Source organism: Tilletiopsis washingtonensis (assembly GCF_003144115.1).
Source record: "Tilletiopsis washingtonensis strain MCA 4186 unplaced genomic scaffold FA09scaffold_10, whole genome shotgun sequence".
In the NCBI taxonomy this organism is placed as follows: Eukaryota; Fungi; Basidiomycota; class Exobasidiomycetes; order Entylomatales; genus Tilletiopsis; species Tilletiopsis washingtonensis.
In genome coordinates, this window is record NW_020312007.1 from 317,411 (window position 1) to 337,828 (window position 20,418).

The 20,418-nt window shown below is 68.5% G+C and overlaps 9 protein-coding genes across 9 annotated transcripts; 6 read left to right on the forward strand and 3 right to left on the reverse strand.

The window, feature by feature from the left end:
• Positions 1-175: 175 nt before the first annotated feature.
• Positions 176-1,826, forward strand: FA09DRAFT_329812 (hypothetical protein). The gene has a single exon (XM_025742337.1). It carries the CDS (start codon positions 364-366, stop codon positions 1,681-1,683), a length of 1,320 nt encoding a protein of 439 aa, XP_025598470.1. The 5' UTR covers positions 176-363; the 3' UTR covers positions 1,684-1,826.
• Positions 1,827-2,211: 385 nt separating this feature from the next.
• Positions 2,212-4,317, forward strand: FA09DRAFT_307972 (GroES-like protein; the record flags this gene model as incomplete). Its single annotated transcript, XM_025740570.1, has 12 exons — positions 2,212-2,247; positions 2,303-2,385; positions 2,442-2,455; positions 2,522-2,531; positions 2,589-2,714; positions 2,775-2,792; positions 2,855-3,014; positions 3,071-3,136; positions 3,195-3,536; positions 3,595-3,677; positions 3,740-3,815; positions 3,882-4,317. The coding sequence occupies 12 exons, from the start codon at positions 2,215-2,217 to the stop codon at positions 3,912-3,914; spliced, it is 1,044 nt and encodes a 347-aa protein (XP_025598471.1). The 3' UTR covers positions 3,915-4,317.
• Positions 4,256-5,260, reverse strand: FA09DRAFT_360476 (DUF962-domain-containing protein; the record flags this gene model as incomplete). Its single annotated transcript, XM_025745238.1, has 5 exons — positions 4,256-4,377; positions 4,452-4,509; positions 4,682-4,840; positions 4,896-5,145; positions 5,202-5,260. The coding sequence occupies 5 exons, from the start codon at positions 5,258-5,260 to the stop codon at positions 4,256-4,258; spliced, it is 648 nt and encodes a 215-aa protein (XP_025598472.1).
• FA09DRAFT_20711 (hypothetical protein) lies at positions 5,166-5,900 on the forward strand. Its single transcript, XM_025739471.1, has one exon. It carries the CDS (start codon positions 5,354-5,356, stop codon positions 5,816-5,818), a length of 465 nt encoding a protein of 154 aa, XP_025598473.1. The 5' UTR covers positions 5,166-5,353; the 3' UTR covers positions 5,819-5,900.
• Positions 5,901-6,342: 442 nt separating this feature from the next.
• On the forward strand, positions 6,343-10,137 carry FA09DRAFT_329813 (hypothetical protein). The gene is made up of 6 exons (XM_025742338.1): positions 6,343-6,868; positions 6,957-7,414; positions 7,464-9,418; positions 9,473-9,530; positions 9,586-9,654; positions 9,714-10,137. Exons 1-6 carry the CDS (start codon positions 6,506-6,508, stop codon positions 9,886-9,888), a joined length of 3,078 nt encoding a protein of 1,025 aa, XP_025598474.1. The 5' UTR covers positions 6,343-6,505; the 3' UTR covers positions 9,889-10,137.
• Positions 10,059-11,079, reverse strand: FA09DRAFT_360478 (glutaredoxin; the record flags this gene model as incomplete). The annotated part of the gene is made up of 5 exons (XM_025745239.1): positions 10,059-10,486; positions 10,548-10,612; positions 10,666-10,725; positions 10,785-11,005; positions 11,056-11,079. The coding sequence occupies 5 exons, from the start codon at positions 11,077-11,079 to the stop codon at positions 10,410-10,412; spliced, it is 447 nt and encodes a 148-aa protein (XP_025598475.1). The 3' UTR covers positions 10,059-10,409.
• A 182-nt stretch (positions 11,080-11,261) lies between these two features.
• Positions 11,262-13,328, forward strand: FA09DRAFT_329815 (hypothetical protein). Its single transcript, XM_025742339.1, has 6 exons — positions 11,262-11,740; positions 11,888-12,100; positions 12,166-12,990; positions 13,049-13,066; positions 13,152-13,195; positions 13,259-13,328. The coding sequence occupies exons 1-6, from the start codon at positions 11,308-11,310 to the stop codon at positions 13,319-13,321; spliced, it is 1,596 nt and encodes a 531-aa protein (XP_025598476.1). The 5' UTR covers positions 11,262-11,307; the 3' UTR covers positions 13,322-13,328.
• Positions 13,329-13,388: 60 nt separating this feature from the next.
• FA09DRAFT_329816 (clathrin adaptor, sigma subunit/coatomer, zeta subunit) lies at positions 13,389-14,529 on the reverse strand. Its single transcript, XM_025742340.1, has 3 exons — positions 14,049-14,529; positions 13,721-13,792; positions 13,389-13,657 (listed from the first exon to the last, which is right to left on the reverse strand). Exons 1-3 carry the CDS (start codon positions 14,472-14,474, stop codon positions 13,424-13,426), a joined length of 732 nt encoding a protein of 243 aa, XP_025598477.1. The 5' UTR covers positions 14,475-14,529; the 3' UTR covers positions 13,389-13,423.
• Positions 14,530-14,674: 145 nt separating this feature from the next.
• Positions 14,675-18,050, forward strand: FA09DRAFT_329817 (APG9-domain-containing protein). Its single transcript, XM_025742341.1, has 9 exons — positions 14,675-15,268; positions 15,527-15,591; positions 15,653-15,766; positions 15,826-15,961; positions 16,025-16,380; positions 16,435-16,713; positions 16,768-17,173; positions 17,232-17,358; positions 17,416-18,050. Exons 1-9 carry the CDS (start codon positions 14,729-14,731, stop codon positions 17,973-17,975), a joined length of 2,583 nt encoding a protein of 860 aa, XP_025598478.1. The 5' UTR covers positions 14,675-14,728; the 3' UTR covers positions 17,976-18,050.
• Positions 18,051-20,418: the final 2,368 nt, after the last annotated feature.

Genomic DNA, 20,418 nt, shown 5'->3' on the forward strand with positions numbered 1-20,418 from the left:
TGCCCTCGCGCCCACAACTTCCGCCAAACCTCTTCTTGTCCTCCTCCAGAGGGGCAGCCTGATTTGCGCCTCGATGCGCTTGTGCGACCGACCGCCAGAAGCTCGGGCGGCGTGGACTAGGGCGCAGCAGCAGCGTCAGGCATGTCTTGTTCCATCAGCAACCAAGGCGAGGCGAGCTCTCTTTGTCCGCCCCAGAGCGGCAGCACCAGCGCGCACCTCGTCTCGCTGTCTCCGCCCTCGCTGCACTGGTTCCGTCCTATATAGACGGGCACTGCGAGGATGCGGCCCCCCCACGCAACTCACCTCACGGATCCCGCTCTGCTCCTCCTCAAAGCAGTATCTCTGACTCGGCCCGCCATCACAATGCGCGCCACGCTCGCCTCGACAATCTGTCTCGCCCTGCTGGCTGCGGCTCTTGGCCCAGTGCAGGCCGCGTCGTCCAGCCATATCACCATCGGCCACGCAGCCTCGCTGCCCGGCAGCAGCAGCCTCGGCCACGATGCTCTGCGCGTGCGCCACGCACGCCTCGCTCGCGTGCGGCGCTCGCCCGACCTCACCGCCGAGATCCAGCGGCTCGGCTCACACCTCGTGCCGCTGCTGCAAGGCTCCACCCCAGCAGCGTCCGGCGAGGTCGCTCCGCAGCAGAAGCAGTCAGCACGCCCCAACGCCTCGCAGAAGCTGCGGACCATGCCCGACGGCGACTCGGTGCAGGTCAATAACGCCACGCGTGCCCGACGGGCCGCCAGCGTGCCGGCAGGCATCCAGAACACGCTGTCGCTCGGGCAAGATCCGTCAATTCTGCGCGTCGACCGCAAGGCCGGCAAGCCCGTCTACATCTACGCCGACAGCGACTTTGAGCGGGCGGCGCTGATCCGCGTGGACACAGACCTGAACGAGGTGAACCGCTCGCCGCCGCGTGTGGCGGCGCAGTGGAAGAAGACGATCGGCACGCAGGCGCCGGACATTGCGCGCTGGGACGACAGCACGATCATCTACTCGGTCAGCTCGACGAAGGACGACATGCTGCGCACGGCGGTGAGCGACTCGGCAACGGGCGCGTACCGCAAGCAGGGCACGATCAAGTACAACGGCACGGCCGTCAAGGGCTTCGACAGCCACATCTTCCGGCATCCCAACGGCAAGCGCTACTTGGCGTGGTCGGACCACCAGAGCATCCTGCTGGCCGAGATGCGCAACTACACGGCGCTGGCGACGGCGCCCGTGGCCATCGTGGCGTTCGACGACGCCGACGCGCGCCCCTTCTCCTTCTTCAACACCGAGGCGCCGTCGACGATTGTGCTGCGCAACAAGAAGACGCGCGGCCAGACACTCAACCTGGCCTTTGCCACAGGCGACTTCCGCAGCGCCGACTACTCGACGCGCACGATCTACATCGACGCCGCCGCCGACCCGCTGGTGCGGCGCAACTGGACGTTGAACCGGCAGGCGATGCTGCAGACGGACCGCGCCAAGAGCGTGTATGGGCCCGGCAGCGGCGCCTTCTTCCGCGCGCCCGACGACCGCTGGGCGTTTGCCTACGGCGCATGGCACACCGAGGCCGGCCAGGGCACCGACGTGGCGCCGACGGGGCAGCGGCGCACGATCCGCGTGCAGCACGTGGCGTACGACGAGCAGGGCGTGCTGCTGCCCCTCGAGCCGGCTGCGGCGCCGGTGCTTGTCTAGCGAGGGCGTGCCGATGCTTTCGCCCTCTGTGTCTCTCTCCGCCCTTGGCTCCACGCTATGGCTGGCCCATCTGCCGTGGCGCTGCCTCTGCATGTCTGCTGTGCCCTGCCATACCCTGCTTGTGTCGTGCACCTGCATCGCATTGCCTATACCTTGCTGAGCTACTCTGCTGACTGAAGTGAGCGAGACTGAGCGAGGCGATCGAGCAGCTGCGCCTGTGGATGGGAGTGCGGAAGAAGTCTAGTGTCGAGGCGGCTGCCTTTGCGGGTGCGGCCTTGTGCTTTCCCCGCACGGCGCACGGACCGGGCGCGCTTTGGCGCCGGGCCGGCGGACGGGGGTGCGGACACAGGCGCCGTGCCTCGGCTGCCTCATCATGCTTCTTCCGCTCTGCCGCCGCGCACCGCACCGCACACGACACATCTCGCTCCACTCTGCGGGGCCGGCGGCCGGTGCGCCATCAGCTCGCTCGCTCGTCGGCCGTGCTGCTCTGCTCCGCTCCACCATCACCCGCAGCAGCATCTCACATTCACCATGCGCGCCGTCGTCATCAAGGAGCCCTTCAAGGTGAGGCAGCGCTGCGCCTGCCCCCACGCCGGCCGCGCTCTGACACGCTCGGCAGGTCGTCGTCGAGGAGCGGCCCATCCCCAAGGCAGGCAAGGGCGAGGTCGTCGTCAAGGTCAAGGCCGCTGCGCTCTGTGGCAGGTGCGTCGCAGCGGCGCTTGGCAGGCGACTGCGTGCTGATGCTGCTGCACCCGCAGCGACCTGCACATCTGTGCGTGCTGCGTCTGTGCTGTGGTGCATGCTGGCTCACTCTTGCTGCTCTCGTGAATGTCTGCAGACCGCGGCCAGTGAGTGGCTCTGCCACACAGACTCTACCCGCCGCGGCTCACGCGCCTCTCTCGCAGCCAGCCTGTGCCGCACTATGACTTCGTGCTCGGCCACGAGATGACAGGCACCATCCACGAGGTGGGCGAGGGCGTGAGCAAGTTCAAGCAGGGCGACCTCGTCGTCTCGCCCTTCACGGTCAACTGGTGCGTCTCACCGTGACGCGTTGCTGCGCTTCCTCTGCTGACGCCTCTCTTGGCCACCAGCGGCGACTGCTTCTACTGGTGCGTCTCACCCATCTTGGCCCTTGTCCCTCGCCGCCGCAGCTGAGACCCGTCGCTTGCAGCACGCGTGAGGAGACGTCACGCTGCGTGCAGTCGCGCGTGTACGGCTCCGTGGCGCTCGACGGCGTGCAGAGCGAGTATGCCCTCGTGCCGCTCGCCGACACGACGCTCTTCCCGGCGCCCAAGGAGATCTCGCCCGAGGTGCTCATCCTCATGGCCGACGTGCGTGTGCGGCCGTGCCTTACGGGAGGAGCCGGGGCTGACGAGTGCGACATCAGATCTTCCCGACGGGCTTCTTCGTGGCGCAGAACGCGTGGAAGATGCTCAACGAGGCGGAGCGCAAGGTGAGTGGCGACGCCGTGTGCTGCACGAAGCAGCCGTCTGACGGCTCTCGCCGGGCAGGACGCCACGGCCGTCGTTATTGGCTGCGGCCCCGTCGGTCTCTGTGCCGTCACGGCGGCCAAGTACTTCTTCAAGAACGTGTTTGCCATCGACTCTGTGCCCGAGCGCCTGGAGCAGGCGCGCAAGCACGGCGCCACGGCGCTGCACCTGCACGACGACGACACGATTGGCGCGCTCAAGAAGGCCACGGACGGGCGTGGCGCCGACGTGGCGCTTGAGGTTGTCGGTGTCGAGGCGGCGCTGCACCTAGGCATGCAGATCGTCCGGCCGTGGGGCGTCGTGTCGAGCTGCGGCATCCACACGCACGACGTCAACATGAAGGGCCTGGACCTGTACAACAAGGTGAGACTCGCTCGGTGCTGCAGACAACGCACGAAGGCTGAACAGCTCTACTCGCCAGAACCTGCGCTTTCAGTTCGGCCGCTGCCCCGTGCGCGCCCTCTTCCCCGAGGCGCTCAAGCTGCTCGTGCAGAATGCCCAGCTGTGAGTCTGAGTCTGCAGCAGCATCCCCTGCCGCTCCTGTGCCGTGCTGACACGCGCATCAGCTTCGAGTCGTTCGTGCAGAACACCGTCTCTGTCGACGAGGCGCCCAAGTACTACGAGCTGTTCGAGAAGCAGAAGGTGCGTCGTGCTGCCTGCCCTTCTGCCGCATGCAGTGTTGCTGACGCGAAGGATGACCGCCACAAGTGTCTCAAGACGGTCTTCACCTTCGACTCGTGAGGCGTGGACGACGTGTGATGCTGCTGGCCAGACTCGATGCTATGCTATGCCTGCTTTGCCACGCCACCAGCCTGTCAGTGCTGATGTCGGGCCGAGGCGTCACGCCTCCGTGTCCCGTGCTGCTGCCAGTCAGGCTAGGCCACTGATGGTCGCGACGGCTCCGCATGGCGTGGCAAAGGTATACGTTGGCAGCTGGAAGTAAGGTAGCGTGTGGTGACTGAGCGCGGGAAGCAAGGGAGAAGGCTCAGACGGTGGAACAAGCCGCTGCGGTGCAAAGGGCAGCGGCTGTGCAGACTTGGGAAATAAAGCAGCTGTGAGGCCAGAGAGCAGGCGAGGACACATCACTGCGCCTTCACGCTGCGCTGCTTGCTGGCCTTCTCCTTGCGGAACTCATGCACGAGCTTGCCAACGTCATTCTTGAGGTGCTTCTGCAGCTCGGGGCGGTAGCCGAGGTGGAAGATGACTGGCGGACGAACAGAGCGCATGAGTGTCCATGGCGAGAGCGCATAAAGGGGGCGGAAAGCTAGGCGAACTCACCCTCCAACCAGACGAAGAAGGGCGCTAGGACGACGGCGCCGAGCAGGTTGTCGAGCAGCTGCGAAGCGCAGACCAGGCAGCGTCAGTGTCTGCATCCGTGCGTAGTCCCAAGGGCTGCCTGGCCCGCTCTGCTGCAGCGTCCAGCTCTGCCCTGCCCACCGATTGCTCGGCACGCCTCGCTCCACATCTTTGCGTCCTCCAGCCGTGCCCCGCTCGCGCGTGCCACTCACCGCCGGCGCGCGGCCCTCGTGCACGCCGTGTCCGTAGAACTGGCTGATCCAGCCGGCGGCAAAGGCGTAGAGACCGTACTTGAGAGCCACGTGGGCGTGCTCGGCCAGCAGGTACTGTGCGCCAAAGTACAGGCCGGCCCAGAGCGGCAGCAGGGCCGTCTGTGCCATCGCAGGCGTCAGCGCAAGAGCAGCGGGAGGAGGGCGGGCGACGCACCGCCGCGACACTGTCGAGCAGGAAGTAGTACACCCAGTACGCGCTCGCAAAGACGGCTGCGGCGTCGAAGTGGGCGTACTTGGCCAGCGCCGCGGGAGCGTGAGCCTGGAGGCTGTCCAGCACGGGCGCCAGCCAGGCGGGCACCTCGAGCGGCCCGCGCGACGCCAGCATGACCTGCGCGCCAAAGATGATCGTGGGCACGCCGACGATGTGGATGCCGACGTTGACGGGATTGGTGTGGTAGGCGCCGCTGCGCGGAGGCGTCAGTGGTGGCTGCCGGGCTGTGCGGATGGGTGAGAGACGCACTAGAATGCCAGCTGCTTGCGCAGGTTGACGAGGTCGCGCGGGTTGGCGGAGAGGGCCATGATGTGTGCGGCGTGTGGGTGGGACTTGCGTTTGCCGTGTGCTGCTCGCTGCGAGGGCGTGAGCTCTTGTATGCGCACGGCGTGGTGGTCGGGATGAAGGGCGCCGTCGCCAGCATCGGGCCGTGCGTCTCGTCGTCGTCGGCTCCGGCTCGGCTCGGCCGCCGCTGCCGTGCGCTTCCCCGCATCCGCGCCGCGCGCAGCTCCGCGGATCTGCACCGCCCGCCGCCGGCGGCCTCTCGCGCCGCTGGCGAGGAGCATTCCTCTGGACCGTCAGACCTTCCTTCACATGTGAGAGGCAGCGTCTTGTACAGGTGCGTGTCTGCTAGGATCTGCACACGTGATCGAGTGAGGAGATGGCTGGCAAGCTCCTGCGGCGGTGCGCGCCCAGCTCCCGCCGGCTTGCTCGCCTGCTCTTGCAGCTCCTCACGACGCTGCGCGACGGCACTCTCTGATCGACTCGACTGGTACGGGCGCAGCTGGCGGCTGTCTTCGCCAGTGACGCGCGAAGCCGGGTCTGTGCACCGAGCCGGCGACTTTTGCAGCCGCAGGAGACGCTAGACGACGCCCGATGGCCCTCGCGGGCGCGCCGGTGCGCGCGAACGTGGCATGGCAGGATGCCCAGCCGAGCGCCAAGCATCCACGCCAGACCTTGCACGCTGCCGCGAGCCCTCGTCTGCGCCTCCTGCGTGCTCTTGCAAAACGCGCAAGGGGCAGCGTGCGCGCTAGGACCTCGCTGGGCAAGCCACACCTTCCTGCAGCTTGCGCTGCGACGAGCGCCCTTCGGCGACCTGAGAAACGGGCGGGAGCGGTGCGCCCGGGGCGTGGCGGCACCATGACGCGCAGCTCGCGCGGAGCAGCGGCAGCGGCAGCGGCACGGCACGGCGGCGGAGAGGGCGTGCGCGCGGCAGCGGGCGCGCCCCTCAGCGGCGCGAGGCCTGATGCGGCGGTGCGGTGAGGGTGCGCGCCAGAGGCAGAGCAGCCGGCCGGCCGTGCCGCGACCCGCCGGCGCTCCCCTGCTCGCTGCCCTCCGCTCGATGCTTCTCGCCGCCGGCCGCTGCCCCTCTCTCTCGCTCACCCACACACCTCCAACATCTTCGCAGCACCCTCGCAGCACGGCCGACTGCCAGCATCTGCGGCGCACTGCGACTCGCACCCGTCTGGCCCGCGCACACCTCCACGTAGGCTCGCGCGCCGCACTGCGGCAGGCCGGCTCCACACCCCGCACCAGCGCTCCGGGCCCCTGCGATGCTCACGTCCAAGGCCACCAAGGCGACGCGCGCCGACGCCGGTGCCGCGTCGGGGGCGTCGGGCAACCGCACGTCGGCCGCACACGCCACCATCACCTCGGCCCTCGCCGCCGACCCGACGCTGCCGCCCAGCGTCGCCGCCGAGCGCCTCTTTCCCTCGCCGGCGGCGTGGCGGCGCGGCATCCTGCGCTTCCGCATCAAGGAGCAGCTCGAGGAGGGGCGCGGCAAGGGGTGGAACTGGCACAAGGGCGCCGTGCACCCGGGCAACACAGAGCCCGAGGACGAGGAGCTGGAGCGCGTGCGCCAGCGCTTCGGCTACAAGGCCGAGAGCGAGGGCGGGCCGAGCCGCCTGTATCTGATGGTGCGTGTGCTGCTCGTGCTGCGATGCGTCTGTGCTGCAGTTTCCGAGGCTCAAGCGCTGGTCCTGCCGCTGACCCTGGCTGCCGCAGATCCTCGCCGACGCGCTGCTGCCGCTGCCGCGCAACCCCATGTCCGGCGTTGTCTCGCCGCCGCTGCTTGCCACGACGGGCATCGTGCCCTTCTCCATCTTCAGCACCGGGCCCGACATCATCGGCCACTACTACGACTGCATCGTCTCGGCGCGCCGTGAGGTGGTGCTGCTGACCAACTACTGGCAGGGCGGCAAGAACGTCGACCGCATCGCCGATGCGCTGCGCGAGCTCGACCGGCGGCAGGGCGAGCGGCTCGCCGAGGCGGCGCGCAAGGAGGGCCGCCAGCTGGGCAAGCCGAGCATCGAGGAGCGCATCATCGTCAAGATCATGTGGGACCGCGGCCCGCAGACGCTCGCCGATCTCTTCCGCCTGCGCAAGCCCGTGCCGCCCGGCATGTGGAAGACCAACGGCCTGCCAGAGGAGCAGGACGTGCCGAATATCCACGTCGAGATTCTGTGAGTGCCGCGATGCAGCATCTCAGCCTGCTGCTGACACGCGCGACAGCAACTACCACCGGCCGCTCATGGGCACGTTCCACGCCAAGCTGCTGCTTGTGGACCGGCAGGTGGCGCTGGTGAACAGCAACAACATCCAGGACCGGCCCAACATCGAGGGCTGCACGCGTCTCGAGGGCGACATTGTCAACTCCGTCTACGACCACGCGCTGATCTCATGGGGCAACCGCCTCAACCCGCCGCTGCCGTGCCTCGGCTCGCCGGCGCCAAAGGAGCCGAGCGCCGAGGCGTTCAGCGACGGCGGCGACGGCGGCGCCTCGAGGCTGCCCGTGCTCACTGGCGCCAAGCTGCAGGAGATGGCGCAAGCGGCGCGCGCACGCCTGCAGGAGGAGGATGAGGAGAGCGAGGGCTTGCCCGAGGCCTCGTCGGCTCGCCGCTCCAGCTTTGCCTTGCTCGTCGATGGCGCCATGAGCCGCCGCAGCGAGGGCGCGATCCAGCCGCCGCCGGCGCTCAGCATTCCCGCCGCTGGCGCACATGCCGACGGGCCTGCTTCGGCCCCTGCTGTCCCGACGGGCGGCATGCCGTCGCTGCCAACACCCGACGGCACCACGGAGCACAGCACGGCCGAGCAGGACCGCGCAACACGGCGTGCGGGCCAGCTGTGGGCACAAAAGGTGCTCGGCGAGCGCTTTGCACACCTCAACCTGCCGCATCTCGGCGGCAGCAGCGGTCACAGCCCGACGATTGCGTCCGAGCGCCGCGGCAGCGCGCCGAATGCTGCGCCTACTGGCCACTCGCCGCCCGCCTCGCCGTCGCTCGGCCCGCGCCGCGGCTTTGCCGAGGTGGTGGAGGCTATGATGAAGAAGGAGGGCATCAAGCCCTCGCTGTGGACTGAGGGCGCTCTCGATGCCTTTGGTCTTGGTCCATCGTCCTCGCGCAACGTGGCGGAAGACGCGCGCAAGAGCCGCGCTGCGCGTGGCCAGGCCAAGGATGCCAACGCGCGCGGCATCGACGTGCCACATGCCGTCAGCGAGGAGCCGGGCACGGGCGATGCCGAGACGTTTGTCATGCCGGCGCGCGACGACGACAACGAGAAGGCACACGCGAGTCCGAGCTTCGCCAGCACGAAGCTCGGCGAGAAGCTGGACAAGGGCGAGGGCGTGGCGGACGACGAGCAGGAGCCTGCGCGCCTGCAGCTCGACTCCTATGCGCTGGAGCGCGAGGTCTCGGCGCCTCGGCCTGCCGCGCCGCTGCTGCAGGTGAACGGCGATGTGGCGCCGGACGAGACGCCGATCGAGGACGACACAGCCAGCGAGGCAGCAGAACAGGGCGCGCCCGGCTCGTCGGCCTACCGCCGCAAGCATGCGCGCACGCTCTCGATGGCCTCGCGCACCTCGGCCTCGGAGCGCCTCGCCGCCATCACCAAGTCGCTCGACTTTGCCAATCTCTCGCAGGTCAAGGGCGAGATCACGGCCGAGCAGCTGGCGGCGATGCAGGCGGGCGAGGGCGGCGGCAGCAGCACGAGCGCCTCGAGCGCCGCCGCTGCTGCCATTGCCGCGCAGGCCAAGGCAGCCGAGGGCGAGGCGTCTTCCTCGGCCAGCTCGGGCGCCGCGCCCAAGGCCGACATCCTCGACTTCAACCCGTTCATCTTCCACGCGCCACACGCACCCGTGCCCATGGCGCTCGTCAACCGTCGGCCGCACGGCACTCCCGGCCACTCGGACATCCGCAATGCGCAGGACGCCGCCTGGCTGGCCGGCTTCCGCTACGCGCGCCGGCACGTCTTTGTGCAGAGCCCCACGCTCAACGCCACGCCCATCCGGCACGCCGTGCTGCATGCGTGCCGGCGCGGCGTGCGCGTCGAGCTCTGGCTCGGCCTCGGCTTCAACGACAAGAGCGAGAGCATGCCGTTCCAGGGCGGCACCAACGAGCAGGTCGTCACGCGCCTCTACCGCCAGCTGCGCCGCGAGGGCAAGGGCAGCGAAAAGTTCCTCGAGGTGTACTGTAAGTGCCTCGCGGCTCTCCTGCTGCGTCCTTTGCTCATCTCCTGGCTTGCAGGGTACACTGGCAAGGACATGACGCGGCCGCTCAACGCTGTGCGCAAGCAGCGCAACTGGTGCGTGTCTCGCGTGTCCAGGCGCACACACGCTGCATGCTGATCCTGCTCTCAGCCACGTCAAATATGCACAGTTCGACGACCAGGTCGCCATCATCGGCAGCGGCAACCAGGACACGCAATCGTGCGTTTCAGTACCCCTCGCTTGCCGTCCTCCGCTTCTGACGCACCCACGCTCCACAGCTGGTACCACTCGCAGGAGATCAACGTCATGCTCGACTCGCAGCAGGTGGTGCGCGAGTGGAACGAGGGCCTGCGTCGCAACCAGTCCACCGGTCTCTATGGGCGCGTCGACGACGACGGCATCTGGCGCGGCCGCGGCGGCGCAGAGAAGGTGGACAAGGGCAGCGACAAGTAGACGCCGCGCGCTGCCATGCGCCATCCCGGAACATGCCTCCTCATGCGAGCCGCCAGTCCGCCTGCGCCGCCGCCTCGAAAGATACCTGCGATACTCCAGCAAGTGTCTCCATGCTGGCCTCCCCCACTCTCGTTGCCCCAAGCACACCTTCACACAACCCACACTCCCTTCTCCTGCCTTGCCACATGTCCCATGAGCACCGCGCCTTCGGCAGCGCGCAGCACCTGCTATACCATCCTTCTGCGTTCATCTGTGCCACGCCAGCGAGCGCCACCGTTTGGAGCTGGTGGGACGGCGCCGTTGCTCTCTTCGCTGCTGCTGCCTCCTGGTGCCTCCAAGGGCCTGTGCTGTGGCAGCGAGCGGCACCACCCGCACAACGTGACCCTACCAGCTCCTCTTGCTCAGCACTGCACCCTGGCCAAGCAATCCTCACCTGCAGACGGAGCCGTGCCATACCCACACGCCCAGCTGGCAAGTACGTGTGCCATTGAGGCATGCCCTCCACCGTCCCCCGTTCCAGCTTAGGCCTTGGCTTGCGGCGCCGGCTCGACGACGCCGGCCTTGGTGAGGATCTCCTCGAGCTCGCCAGACTGGTGCACTGCAGGTAGAAGCCGGCATCAGCGAGGTGCGCCGCTGGCCGCACCGCCGAGGCCACGCACGGCTGAGCGCAAGGTCGGCGCCGCCCTGGAAGTCGCCCTTGACGTAGAGCTGCGGGATCGTGGGCCTGCGGCAGGGCGTGAGAGATTGCAATGGTGAGGCGCGAGGAGGGCTACGCACCAGGCTGAGTACTCCTTGATGCCCTCCCGCAGCGACGAGTCCTCGAGCACGTTGTACGTCCTGCACACGCGCCCGTTAGCACTGGGCGCCTCTTGCCTCCACGGCCGCACTGCACGCACTTGAGCGCCTCGGGACGCACGCCCTGCACCTGCAGGATCTGCACGACGGCGCGGCTGAAGCCGCACATGGGCAGCTCAGGCGTGCCCTTCATGAAGACGACGACGGGCGCGCCGTGCACGGCGTCGTCGATGCGCTGGCGCTCGGCGGCCGAGAGGGCGAGGCGCACGGCCGAGGCATGCAGATGCCGCGCCGACGCGGGCGTGGGGCGCGGCAGGCCGCGCTGTGCAGCAGGTAAGTGTGCGTTGCGGCAGAGCAGGGCGTGCGACGTACGAAGGAAGCACGGAGGAAGGACATGGCGGCGGTTGTGCGGTGGTGGTGGAGAGGGCGCAGCGTGGCGGGAGGGCGAGCTGAGGCAAGGCCGAGGTGACGTGCCCCGCGCGGGCGTCACGTGCGCGCGCCTGCTGACGAGCGGTGGCCGGGTCTGCCTCCACCGCGAAGGCGACGCCGGGGCCGGCGCGGCTTCCTTCTCTCCGCCAGCATCGCTCTCTCTCCCGCCCGCTCCCGGCCACGCTGCAGCCGGCCATGCTGCTCCTCACCTCGTCGCGCCTGCTGCCCAGCGCGCCGTGCGCGTGCCGCTCGGCCGTCGCCGTGCCGCCGAGCAGCCGGCGCACGCTCTTCTCCTGGTTCCGCAAGCCGGCCGCGGCGTCGCCCAAGCCCGCACCGCTCCTGGCGCAGGACGACCTCTTCCACCCGCTCTCCACGTCGCCCATCCCCGCGCTGCGGCAGCGTGCCAGCCGCATCAAGTCGCTCGCACCCTGCCCCTACTCGCTCACACAGGGCAAGCGCCGCCTCGTCGCCTACGACTGCCCCGTCGCCGGCTGGCCCACGCACGCCGGGCATGCCGAGTGGGAGGCCGACACGGAAAAGGCAAAGTACTGGGGCCGCCTGCGCGAGAGCAACGAGGACGAGCACGACCTGCGCAGCGGGCGCGAGATGAGCGAGTTCCGCCTGCCGGGTGAGTGGTGCAGCGCAGCGGCTGGAAAGGGCGGCGCACGGCGACGAGCGCGGCAGGCGCACAGCGCAGTGTAGGGGAGCAGCTGCATGGGCTGCCATTGTCCTTGGCACCGCCCCGGCTGCGCTCTACTCACACCTCTGTGCGCAGGCCCACAGGGCTTCGAGGAGTCGCTCAACTTTTCGTCGTGGGACGTGTACTTCTACACGCGCAACCACGCCTCGATCGAGACGGAGCGCTCGCGGCGCCACGTCTCGCGCCTGCTCACTTTTCCCATCACCGTCGCCGGCGTGCTGCACGAGAACTCGTTCCTGACACGCCGGAGCCAGCGCCTGACGCATGAAGGCTTGCGAAGCATGCTTGGTGAGCCGCAGCAGCAGCAGTAGGGCGGGCAGGAGATAGAGCAGCGGCTGACGCGGTCGGTGCAGCATTGCGGCAGACACTGCACCCGAGAATAGGCGACAAGCCGTCGCTCGACGTGATCCGCCTCTTCGTCGTCGGCGCACGGGCAGAGTCGACGCTGCCGCCGTCCGTGTGGGACCAGCTGCGCTACAACTTTCCCGGCGTCGCCTTTCACATCTACATGATCGGGCCCGAGGTGACGCTGCCGACGGCTGCGCCCTCGTCGCTCGGCTCGCGCACGCGCAAGGCCAACTACGGCGTGCCGGCCGCCAGCATTGTTGTCTCGGAGGGCGTGACGATCACGACGATCCAGGCGCCGTACGAGGCCGTGCATGCGCAGATGGAGCCGTTCGACCCCTACACCGACGTCTTCTTTGCCTTCTCGCCCGGGTTCGGCTTCCCCTCGCAGCTGGCGGCGCAGGAGGCTCAGCGCGCCCGCGCTGAGGACTCCGCCGACGCCAAGCGCATGGCGGCGGCGCGCGAGACGTACAACGCACGCAGCGGCGAGGAGCCGGAGCCCAAGGCAGCGCAGGAGCCCTTCATGGCTGCGCCCGGCACGCCGGCGCCCGCCGGCGGCGAGGTGCCGTCGGCCGAGCCGGCGCCCGCCATCCCCTCCGACGCCGGCTTCACGAGCATCGTCAGTGCGCCCGTCGTGCAGGCGCAGGCCGAGTGGGCCACGGCCATTGGGCAGATCCTGAGCACAAAGTGCCCCCTCGTCGTCACGGGCTTCAGCCCCGCCGACGTCGAGCGCGACGTGCTGGCGTTTGAGAGCCTCGAAGGTGTGATGGGCGAGTTTGAGTGGCTGGTGACGCCCGGCGAGAACGTCTTTGCCAGCCAACAGTGGGCCGTCGGTGAGTTGCTTCTGCTCTGTGCGATCTGTCCGGCCCGCTGACGTGCCGTCCTGCGCAGCCGACTTCGACCCGCGAGGTAAGCAGTGCTGGGCTGCGTGCTGCGGCTGCGGTCCCATAGCCGCGTCGGTCTGTGTGTGCTCACTCTCGCCGCTCCTGCACAGTGGCCGTCAAGGCAAACTGGGGCTGCTGGGCGATCCGAGGCAAGGTGAGTTGCCCCCGTGTCTAGCGCAGCTCAGAGGCGCCGGAACTGACGACTCGCGCCACACAGTCATATAACGTGCAAGTGGCGAAGCGGTGGTCGCCGTATCCGCAGGGCGAGGAGGCCGGCTGAGCGGTGGGGGCCGGGGAGAAATGGAAATCCTCTGCAGTAGCCTCGCGTTGCGATCTCGACTCAGTCTGCTTCTGTGTGCGTGACGTTCCTTCTTTGCCATTGCTACCTCCCTGTGAAGCGCCCCAGTTCCCTACGCCAGCCCTCGCCCCATGCGCCTGCGGCAGCGCCAGCCGGCGCCACCCAGTCGGCGAGCCCGGGCAGCGCGGCGGCCACACTGCCCGCCGCGGCCGACTTCTTGCGCGCCTTTGCCGACGCCGACGCGGCGGCGCAGATGGCGGGCAGCGACGTCTCGAGCACCAGCCCGCCTTGCAGCACTTCGGAGAGGATCGCGTGCACCTGCGCAGTGTGCCCTGAGGTCAGCGAATGCGCGGAGGTGGGCGGCGGAGAGCAGAGACTCACCTCGTCGAAGTGGAAGATGAGGTCCAGCTCGCACACGTTCTCGAAGCACTGGTCCAGCGCCTCGACGAAGACCTGCGTGAGGGTGGGAGGAGCGCACGTCAGAAGCGGGTCAGCCAGGAGCGGCGTGCGAAGTCTGTGCTGCGGGTCTGGAGGCGTGTGTGGCCAGCACCTGCCCCGATGCCGTCTGCGCCCAGACTGCTAGGCAGAAGCGGTCCAGCCCTTTTGACGCTGCACAAGCATAGCCCGCGCTGCTTGCGCACAAGCCCAGCTTCTTCGTCTCGCCTCGGCTCTCCGTCGCAGCCTCGCCAGACACCCGGCAAGCACGCACCTGTATCAAGTCGAGAATGCCCAGCGGGCTCTCGCTGCCGTCGACGACGCAGACGAAGTAGAGCGTGGCGTAGTTGCGCCAGACGAGCAGCCAGCCGTCGCCGTCGCCGCTCCCGTCGCGCTCCTCCTCAAGCACCTCCTTGCGCCCCTGTGCCTCCTCGTCCTCCTCTGCGCGCGGCTCAAAGACCTGTGCCAGGTCCGAGGCGTCGAGGAAATTGCTGTCTGCCTCTGCGTCCGGCAGCTCCGTGCCCGTCTGCCTTCGCGATGACGACGACGCCGCCGCGGTGCCGTCGGTGCCGCTGCTGAAGACGCGCGCCTGGATGCGGCGCACGAGGGCCGTCTGCACGGGCGCAGCGAGCGGCGCGTAGATGCTGACGAGGCGGATCTGCGACTTGTTGTTGAAGATGAGAAAGGCCTTGATGGCCATGGTCGGCGGCGTGTGGCCCGCGCGGCAGGAGTGAAGCGAGGCAGAGAAGGAGCGGAGGATGGGGAGCAGAAGCAAAGGCGAGATGCGCGCCAAGCGCAGAGCGTGGGATCGCGGCTGGGAGCGTGTGGCTGCGCTGCCGCGTGCGGCGGCCTCCACGCGCGGCACTCCACGCTCGCTGGCCCCTGCCTCTCCACCCCCACCTCACCCCCGCCTCACCGCACCCTGCGCGGCAGCAGGCGCTCGCGCCGCCCGCCATGGCCTCCATCAATCCCTTCCAGCCCGATCCGCTCTCCCACTCCGATGCCGGCGCCGCAGACGAGGGCGCCGCCTCGCCGCACGCCTCGCGCAGTGCCCTCGCCGCCCTGCCGCACTCGCCCTTCCGCGACGTGCCCTCGCCTGGCGTCAATGGCGCGCCGTACAGCGACAGCGCTCTGTTAGAAGCTCAGGACAGCCGCAGCGCGCTCGCCGCCTCGGCACGGCCCGCGCCGCCGCGCCGCTCGCTCTCCTCGTCGTCGTCGTCCTCCTCCGCCTCGCTCCTCTCCGACGCCGAGTCGGGCGCCGCCTTCCCGCTGCGCTCCTCGCGCAGCGGCTCGCACCGCCCGCGCTCCGTGCTCGAGCGCATCCGCCGCCGCGCCCGCAGCATCGCCGCCGTCGACTCGCGCGCGCGCGAGGATGCCTTTGGGCCTGGCACGGGGCGCGCAGGGCGCGGCGCGGCGGTGCGCGGCATGCAGCGCAAGGAGAAGGCGCTCTGGGACTGGGCTAACGTCGAGGACCTCGATGCCTTTCTCAGCGAAGTGCGTGCAGTGCGGAGCATCTGGGCAGCAGCGTGAGGGTGATGGCCAGTCTGCAGCGCGAGGGTGATGGCTCAGTCTGTGGCGTGAGGGTGACGGCTCAATCTTCAGCTGTCGGCGCCTCGTTGCTGCATCGTCCGATAGTGGACCTCGGCCACCGGTGGAGACAGTAGTGCATCTCTGTGTCGCCATGTCTCGCCGTCCTGAGGCTGCTGCTGTTCGGCGCAGCGAATGCAACTCGGGCTGACGCGCGTGCCTCAGGTGTATGCGTACTACACCGGCAAGGGCATCTACGCCATCGGCCTTAGCCGGCTTCTCAATCTGCTGTGAGTCGCAGCAGCTGGGCTCTTCTATGAACACGCACATCGTTGCTGACTTCGAGCGCAGCACCATAGCCTTTGTCATGGGCTTCACCACTTTTCTCTCGCGCTGCATCGACTACTCGCTCATCCGCCACGACGGCAATCTGAGCGAGACGGTCATTCCGCATTGCGTCGCGCGGTGAGCTATACTAGTTGATCAATTGAGGCTCGGCTCTCATCGCGATGTCTCGCTCGCAGCTCTTCCGGCGCCTCGCTGCTGCTGCTTCTGCTGCTCGGCATGCTCTACGCGTGGCAGGTCGTGCAGTTCGGTGCGGGCATCAGCCGGCTACGGGCGATGCATGCGTTCTACGAGGAGCTGCTCGAGGTGCCCGACGTGAGTGGCCCCTCACAACACACTCCATCTGCCGGCCGCTGACCTCTCGATGCGGCCTCGCAGGCGGACATTGCCTCGATTCCCTGGTCGCAGATCGTGACACGCCTGCGCAACTTGCGCGACACGCACCCGACAGCCATCTCCTCTGCCGGTGCAGGCGCACACGAGCGCTCGCTTCTGGACGCGCACAGCGTGGCAAACCGCATCATGCGGCGCTCCAACTACCTCATCGCGCTCTTCAACAAGGACCTGCTCGACCTCTCGGTGCCGCTGCCGGGCATGCGCAACCGCGCGCCCGTGCTCACGCGCACGATGGAGTGGAACCTCAGCTTCTGCCTGCTCGGCTTTGTATTTGACCGGCGGGGACAGGTGCGCAAGCAGTTCATGGACGAGCGGTATCGCGCGCAGCTCGTCGAGGGGTGAGTTGCCGAGCCTCTGCGCGCAATGCTGACGCACGCTGACGCACACCACAGCCTGAAGCGGCGCTTCATCTTCATGGCGCTGCTCAACGCCCTCTTTGCGCCGTTCATCGTCATCGCCGTGCTGGTGTACTCCTTCTTCCGCTACTTTGAGGTGTACCACCAGGACCCCAAGCAGATCGGCGGGCGCCAGTACACGCGCCTGGCGCGCTGGAAGTTCCGCGAGTTCAACGAGCTGCCGCATCTCTTTACGCGGCGCTGCCACGCCAGCTATCCGTTTGCGCACAAGTACATCGACCAGTTCCCCAAGGAGCGCACTGCGATTGTCGCGCGGTGAGTGTGGCGTGCGCCCTCGTTGTCAGTGGCTCAGCTGACGGCTCGGCACAGCTTCGTGTCCTTCATTGCCGGGTCCTTTATGGCCGTGCTCGTCGTGGCCTCAATCATCGACCCGGACCTCTTCGTGCACTTTGACATCTCGCATCAGCGCACGACCCTCTTCTACATCGGAGTCTTCGGCGCCATTCTGGCCGTGGCGCGCGGCATGGTGCCCGACGACCGCCTCGTCTTCGAGCCCGAGGTCATCATGAGCACCGTCGTCGAGCACACGCACTACTGTCCCGACGAGTGGCGCGGCCGCTTCCACAGCGCAGACGTGCATGCGCAGTTCTCGGAGCTGTACCGCCTCAAGATCTACATCTTCGTACAGGAGCTCTTCAGCGTGCTCATCACGCCATGGGTGCTCTGGCGCAGCCTGCCGAACAGCGCGCCCGAGATCATCGACTTCTTCCGGCAGGTGAGTGCGCCAGCGGCATGTGATACCTGCTCCGAGCTGACATGGGCTTTGCCGACAGTTCACGGTGCACGTCGACGGCACCGGCTACGTCTGCAGCTTTGCTGTCTTCGCTCGCAACAGCAATCAGCGTTTCGGCGCCTCAGCGAACGTGCCGGAGGAGCGGCTCTCTGCCACGAAGGACGCCAGTACGTGGCGCCGCGCATCGCCATGCCTCATGTCCGCTGACGCCTGCACACCGGCAGAGATGGAGGCGCGCATGGAGCGGTCGCTCTATGGCTTCGCGCTGGAGAACCCCGAATGGCGAGCGCCGCCTGACTCGTCTGCCTCGGCATTCTTGGAGCGTGTCGGCGAGGCGGTGGCAGCGCAAGCTCAAGGGAACGGCATCGCAGGCGCACGGCCCACTGTCGGCGGTGTGCCGATCTCCGTGCCCGGCATGGCGGCGCGCAACGATGCGCTCGCCTTCTCGTTGCAGGCCAAAAGCCAGCTGTACGAGTCAGCCTTCGCGCGCAGTGTGGCGAATGCCTCGACACCCGGCGGCGGCCTGGGTGCGCGGAGCCGCCAGCGAGGCGCAAGTCGAATGCAGGCCGTCGAAGAGACGGAGCCACAAGCGCCTCCGACAGCGGAAGAGACGCAGCTGCTCGACGTCGGCGGCCCCTTCATGCACGCCAGCGACGACGCCTCCGCACTGCCGCATGGTAGCGAGTTGGGCGCCGACTCGGCATCGGCGGCGGCTCGCGACCGAGCTGGCCTGCAGGGCCTCGTGCGGCAAGCGTACGGTGGCGCGCCAGGCGCCCGCTGGTGACCCGCCTCGTCTCTCACCGCTGTTCACGCTGTCCATGCTCTCGCTGTATCACTAAAGCATCGATTACCACGCCTCTTCCCCCTCAGCGCGGGAAGCTGGCGCTCTTGCCGCCGCCGCTGATCTCGCTGCGCTTGCGGCTCGTCGACACCGTCGCCAGACTGCGCTCGCCCTTCTCCTTGCCGCCCGCTGCCCCGTCCCTCTTCTTCTTCTTCTCCTTGCGGTTGCCCGGCGCAGCACGCACGGGCTGTGGTGCATCGAGGATCGACGGCACGTTCTCGTAGCTGAACGCCGGCGCCGGCGCCGCTTCAGACGAGGACGCAGCAGCGGAGGACGAGGCTGCGGCAGCGCCCTCTTCGCCGCCCGCTGCCTCCTCCTCGGCACGCGCCTTCTTGCTGGCGCGGCGCGCCTCCTTGCTCCAGCGCTCCTTCTTGCGCTTCTTGCCCACCTGCACGATGGAGTCGTCGTCGTCTGCCTCTGCCTCTGCTGCCTGAGGCGCAGCGACAAGAGGCACAGGTGCGGCGATCGCGGCTGCGGGCGCCGGGGCAGGCGTGGCGGGAACAGCGGCGGCCGCGGGTGCCATGGACACGTCCGCCGACGGCTGCGGCTGCTGCGCTGCGCCCTCCTCTGCGCTCGACTTTGCACGCGTTGTGAGGAGGCCGCGAATCGCGCCGCTGAGGCCGCGCTTGATCTTCTGCACCTGCGTCTGCGCCTTGCCGTCGCGCGACGACTGCGGCAGCGGCGCCAGCGGCCGAGCGAACGGCGATGGCGGCGCCGAAACTGGCGAGGCCGCCTCGGCGACGGGCGCCGGAGAGGCGTTCTTCTTGCGGCCGAAGAGCGAAGCTGTCAGAGTGCGCGCGGCACTCGGCTTGCTTGACGATGCGGCGGCTGAGCTCTGCTGTGCCGGCGGCGAGGGCGGCGAGTTGAATTGCTCCCAGAGCGACGTGACGACGGAGGGTGTGGGCGAGAGGCGGCCCTCGGTCTTCATCTCGACGGCTCCAGACGGCTCGGCCTGAGCAGGACGCGCGACGGCCTCGCCCATCTCCTCGTCTCCCTGCGTCTGTGCCTGCGCCAGCGCCAGCTCGGCCTTCTTGCGCTCCTCGCGCGCCGCCTGCGCCTTCTCCCACGCCGCCACCTCCTCGACGATCTCGCGCGCAATCTCGGGCGCACGCTTCTTGAGCGCCGGTCCGACGCACGCCGCTACAGCCTGTGCAGTTGTTGGTGCACGCGACGCCAGCGAGAGGAGATTGGCGGTGGAGAGGATGTAGCTGCCGGCGCGGCGGTCAGTACTGCTCGATTGCTCTGGCCCTGAAGTGGAGCGGGAACTCACCGCGTGGACTCGTCGTTCTCTCTGGCACAGCGGTCGCGCCAGTCGTGCAGTCTTCGCCAGAGTCTCTCTGTCCTGCTGAGACCCTCGATGCCCTCCTTCTCCCATCTGTCATCCACCCCCCTGGCCTCCTCGCCGCCGGCGCGCTTCCACATGGTGCGCCAGCCCTCGCGGCCCTCGCCGGCGGGGTCCCACGCCTCCTTGGCATACGTACGTGCCGCCGTCTTCTTGCTGCGCTCAAAGACGTGCAGCAGCGGCTCGGCACTGGCGCCGCCGAGCGTCGCCAGCTCGGCGCGCAGCGCATCGTAGACGTAGAGCAGGCTGTGCGTGTCGGCGCGGGCGTAGTAGAGCATGGGCGCGGGCAGCGGACGGATGCGCCAGTCGGCCAGCTGCCAGCGCTTGTCGGCCTCGAAGTTGGTGTGGCGCGAGAGAAGGTAGGCGAGCGACTTTGCCGGGTACGACAGGATGCTGGCGGCGTGATACGTGTCGAAGAGGCCGACGAGGTAGGCATTGAGGTCACGCTGCAGCCACAGCACGTCGTGCTCGGCGCCGTGCAGCACCTTGATCTTGGCCGGGTCAGCCAGCGCATCGTTGAGGATGTGGAAGTTGGCGCGCACGGGCGGCGAGAGGGCGTCGATGATGTAGTCGCCGAAGCGCGTCGAGAGCTGCACGAGACACACGAGGCCCTGGTACGAGCGGTAGTTGTGATGCTCGACGTCGAGGGCAATCTCCTGCACGCGCTCCTCGAGCAGATGCAAACGCAGCTCCTCGAGCTGCGCCAGCGTCGCCACCCACGTGAACGGCGTCGGCCCTGCGGTGGGCTTCATGCCGTCGATGGGCGGCGGCGGCTCGTAGCCCTCGGGCTTCTGCAGCGCGTGGGCGGGCGCGGCAAAGGCGTGGATCTCGTCGTAGTACGGGTTCTCGCGCGGCGGGCCCTCGGCACAGTACATGCCCGCGCGTGGCGCCTTGACGGGCACGCTGGCGCCGGGCCGCGGCGTGTTCTCCAGCGGCGAGACGGCGTGCGGCTTGGTGGCGAGCGCGTGCGACCAGGCGCGCTCGCGCGAGTTGTCCGGGCTCGCAAAGAGCGTCTGCGGCAGCGGCGAGATGGGCGCGTTGAGG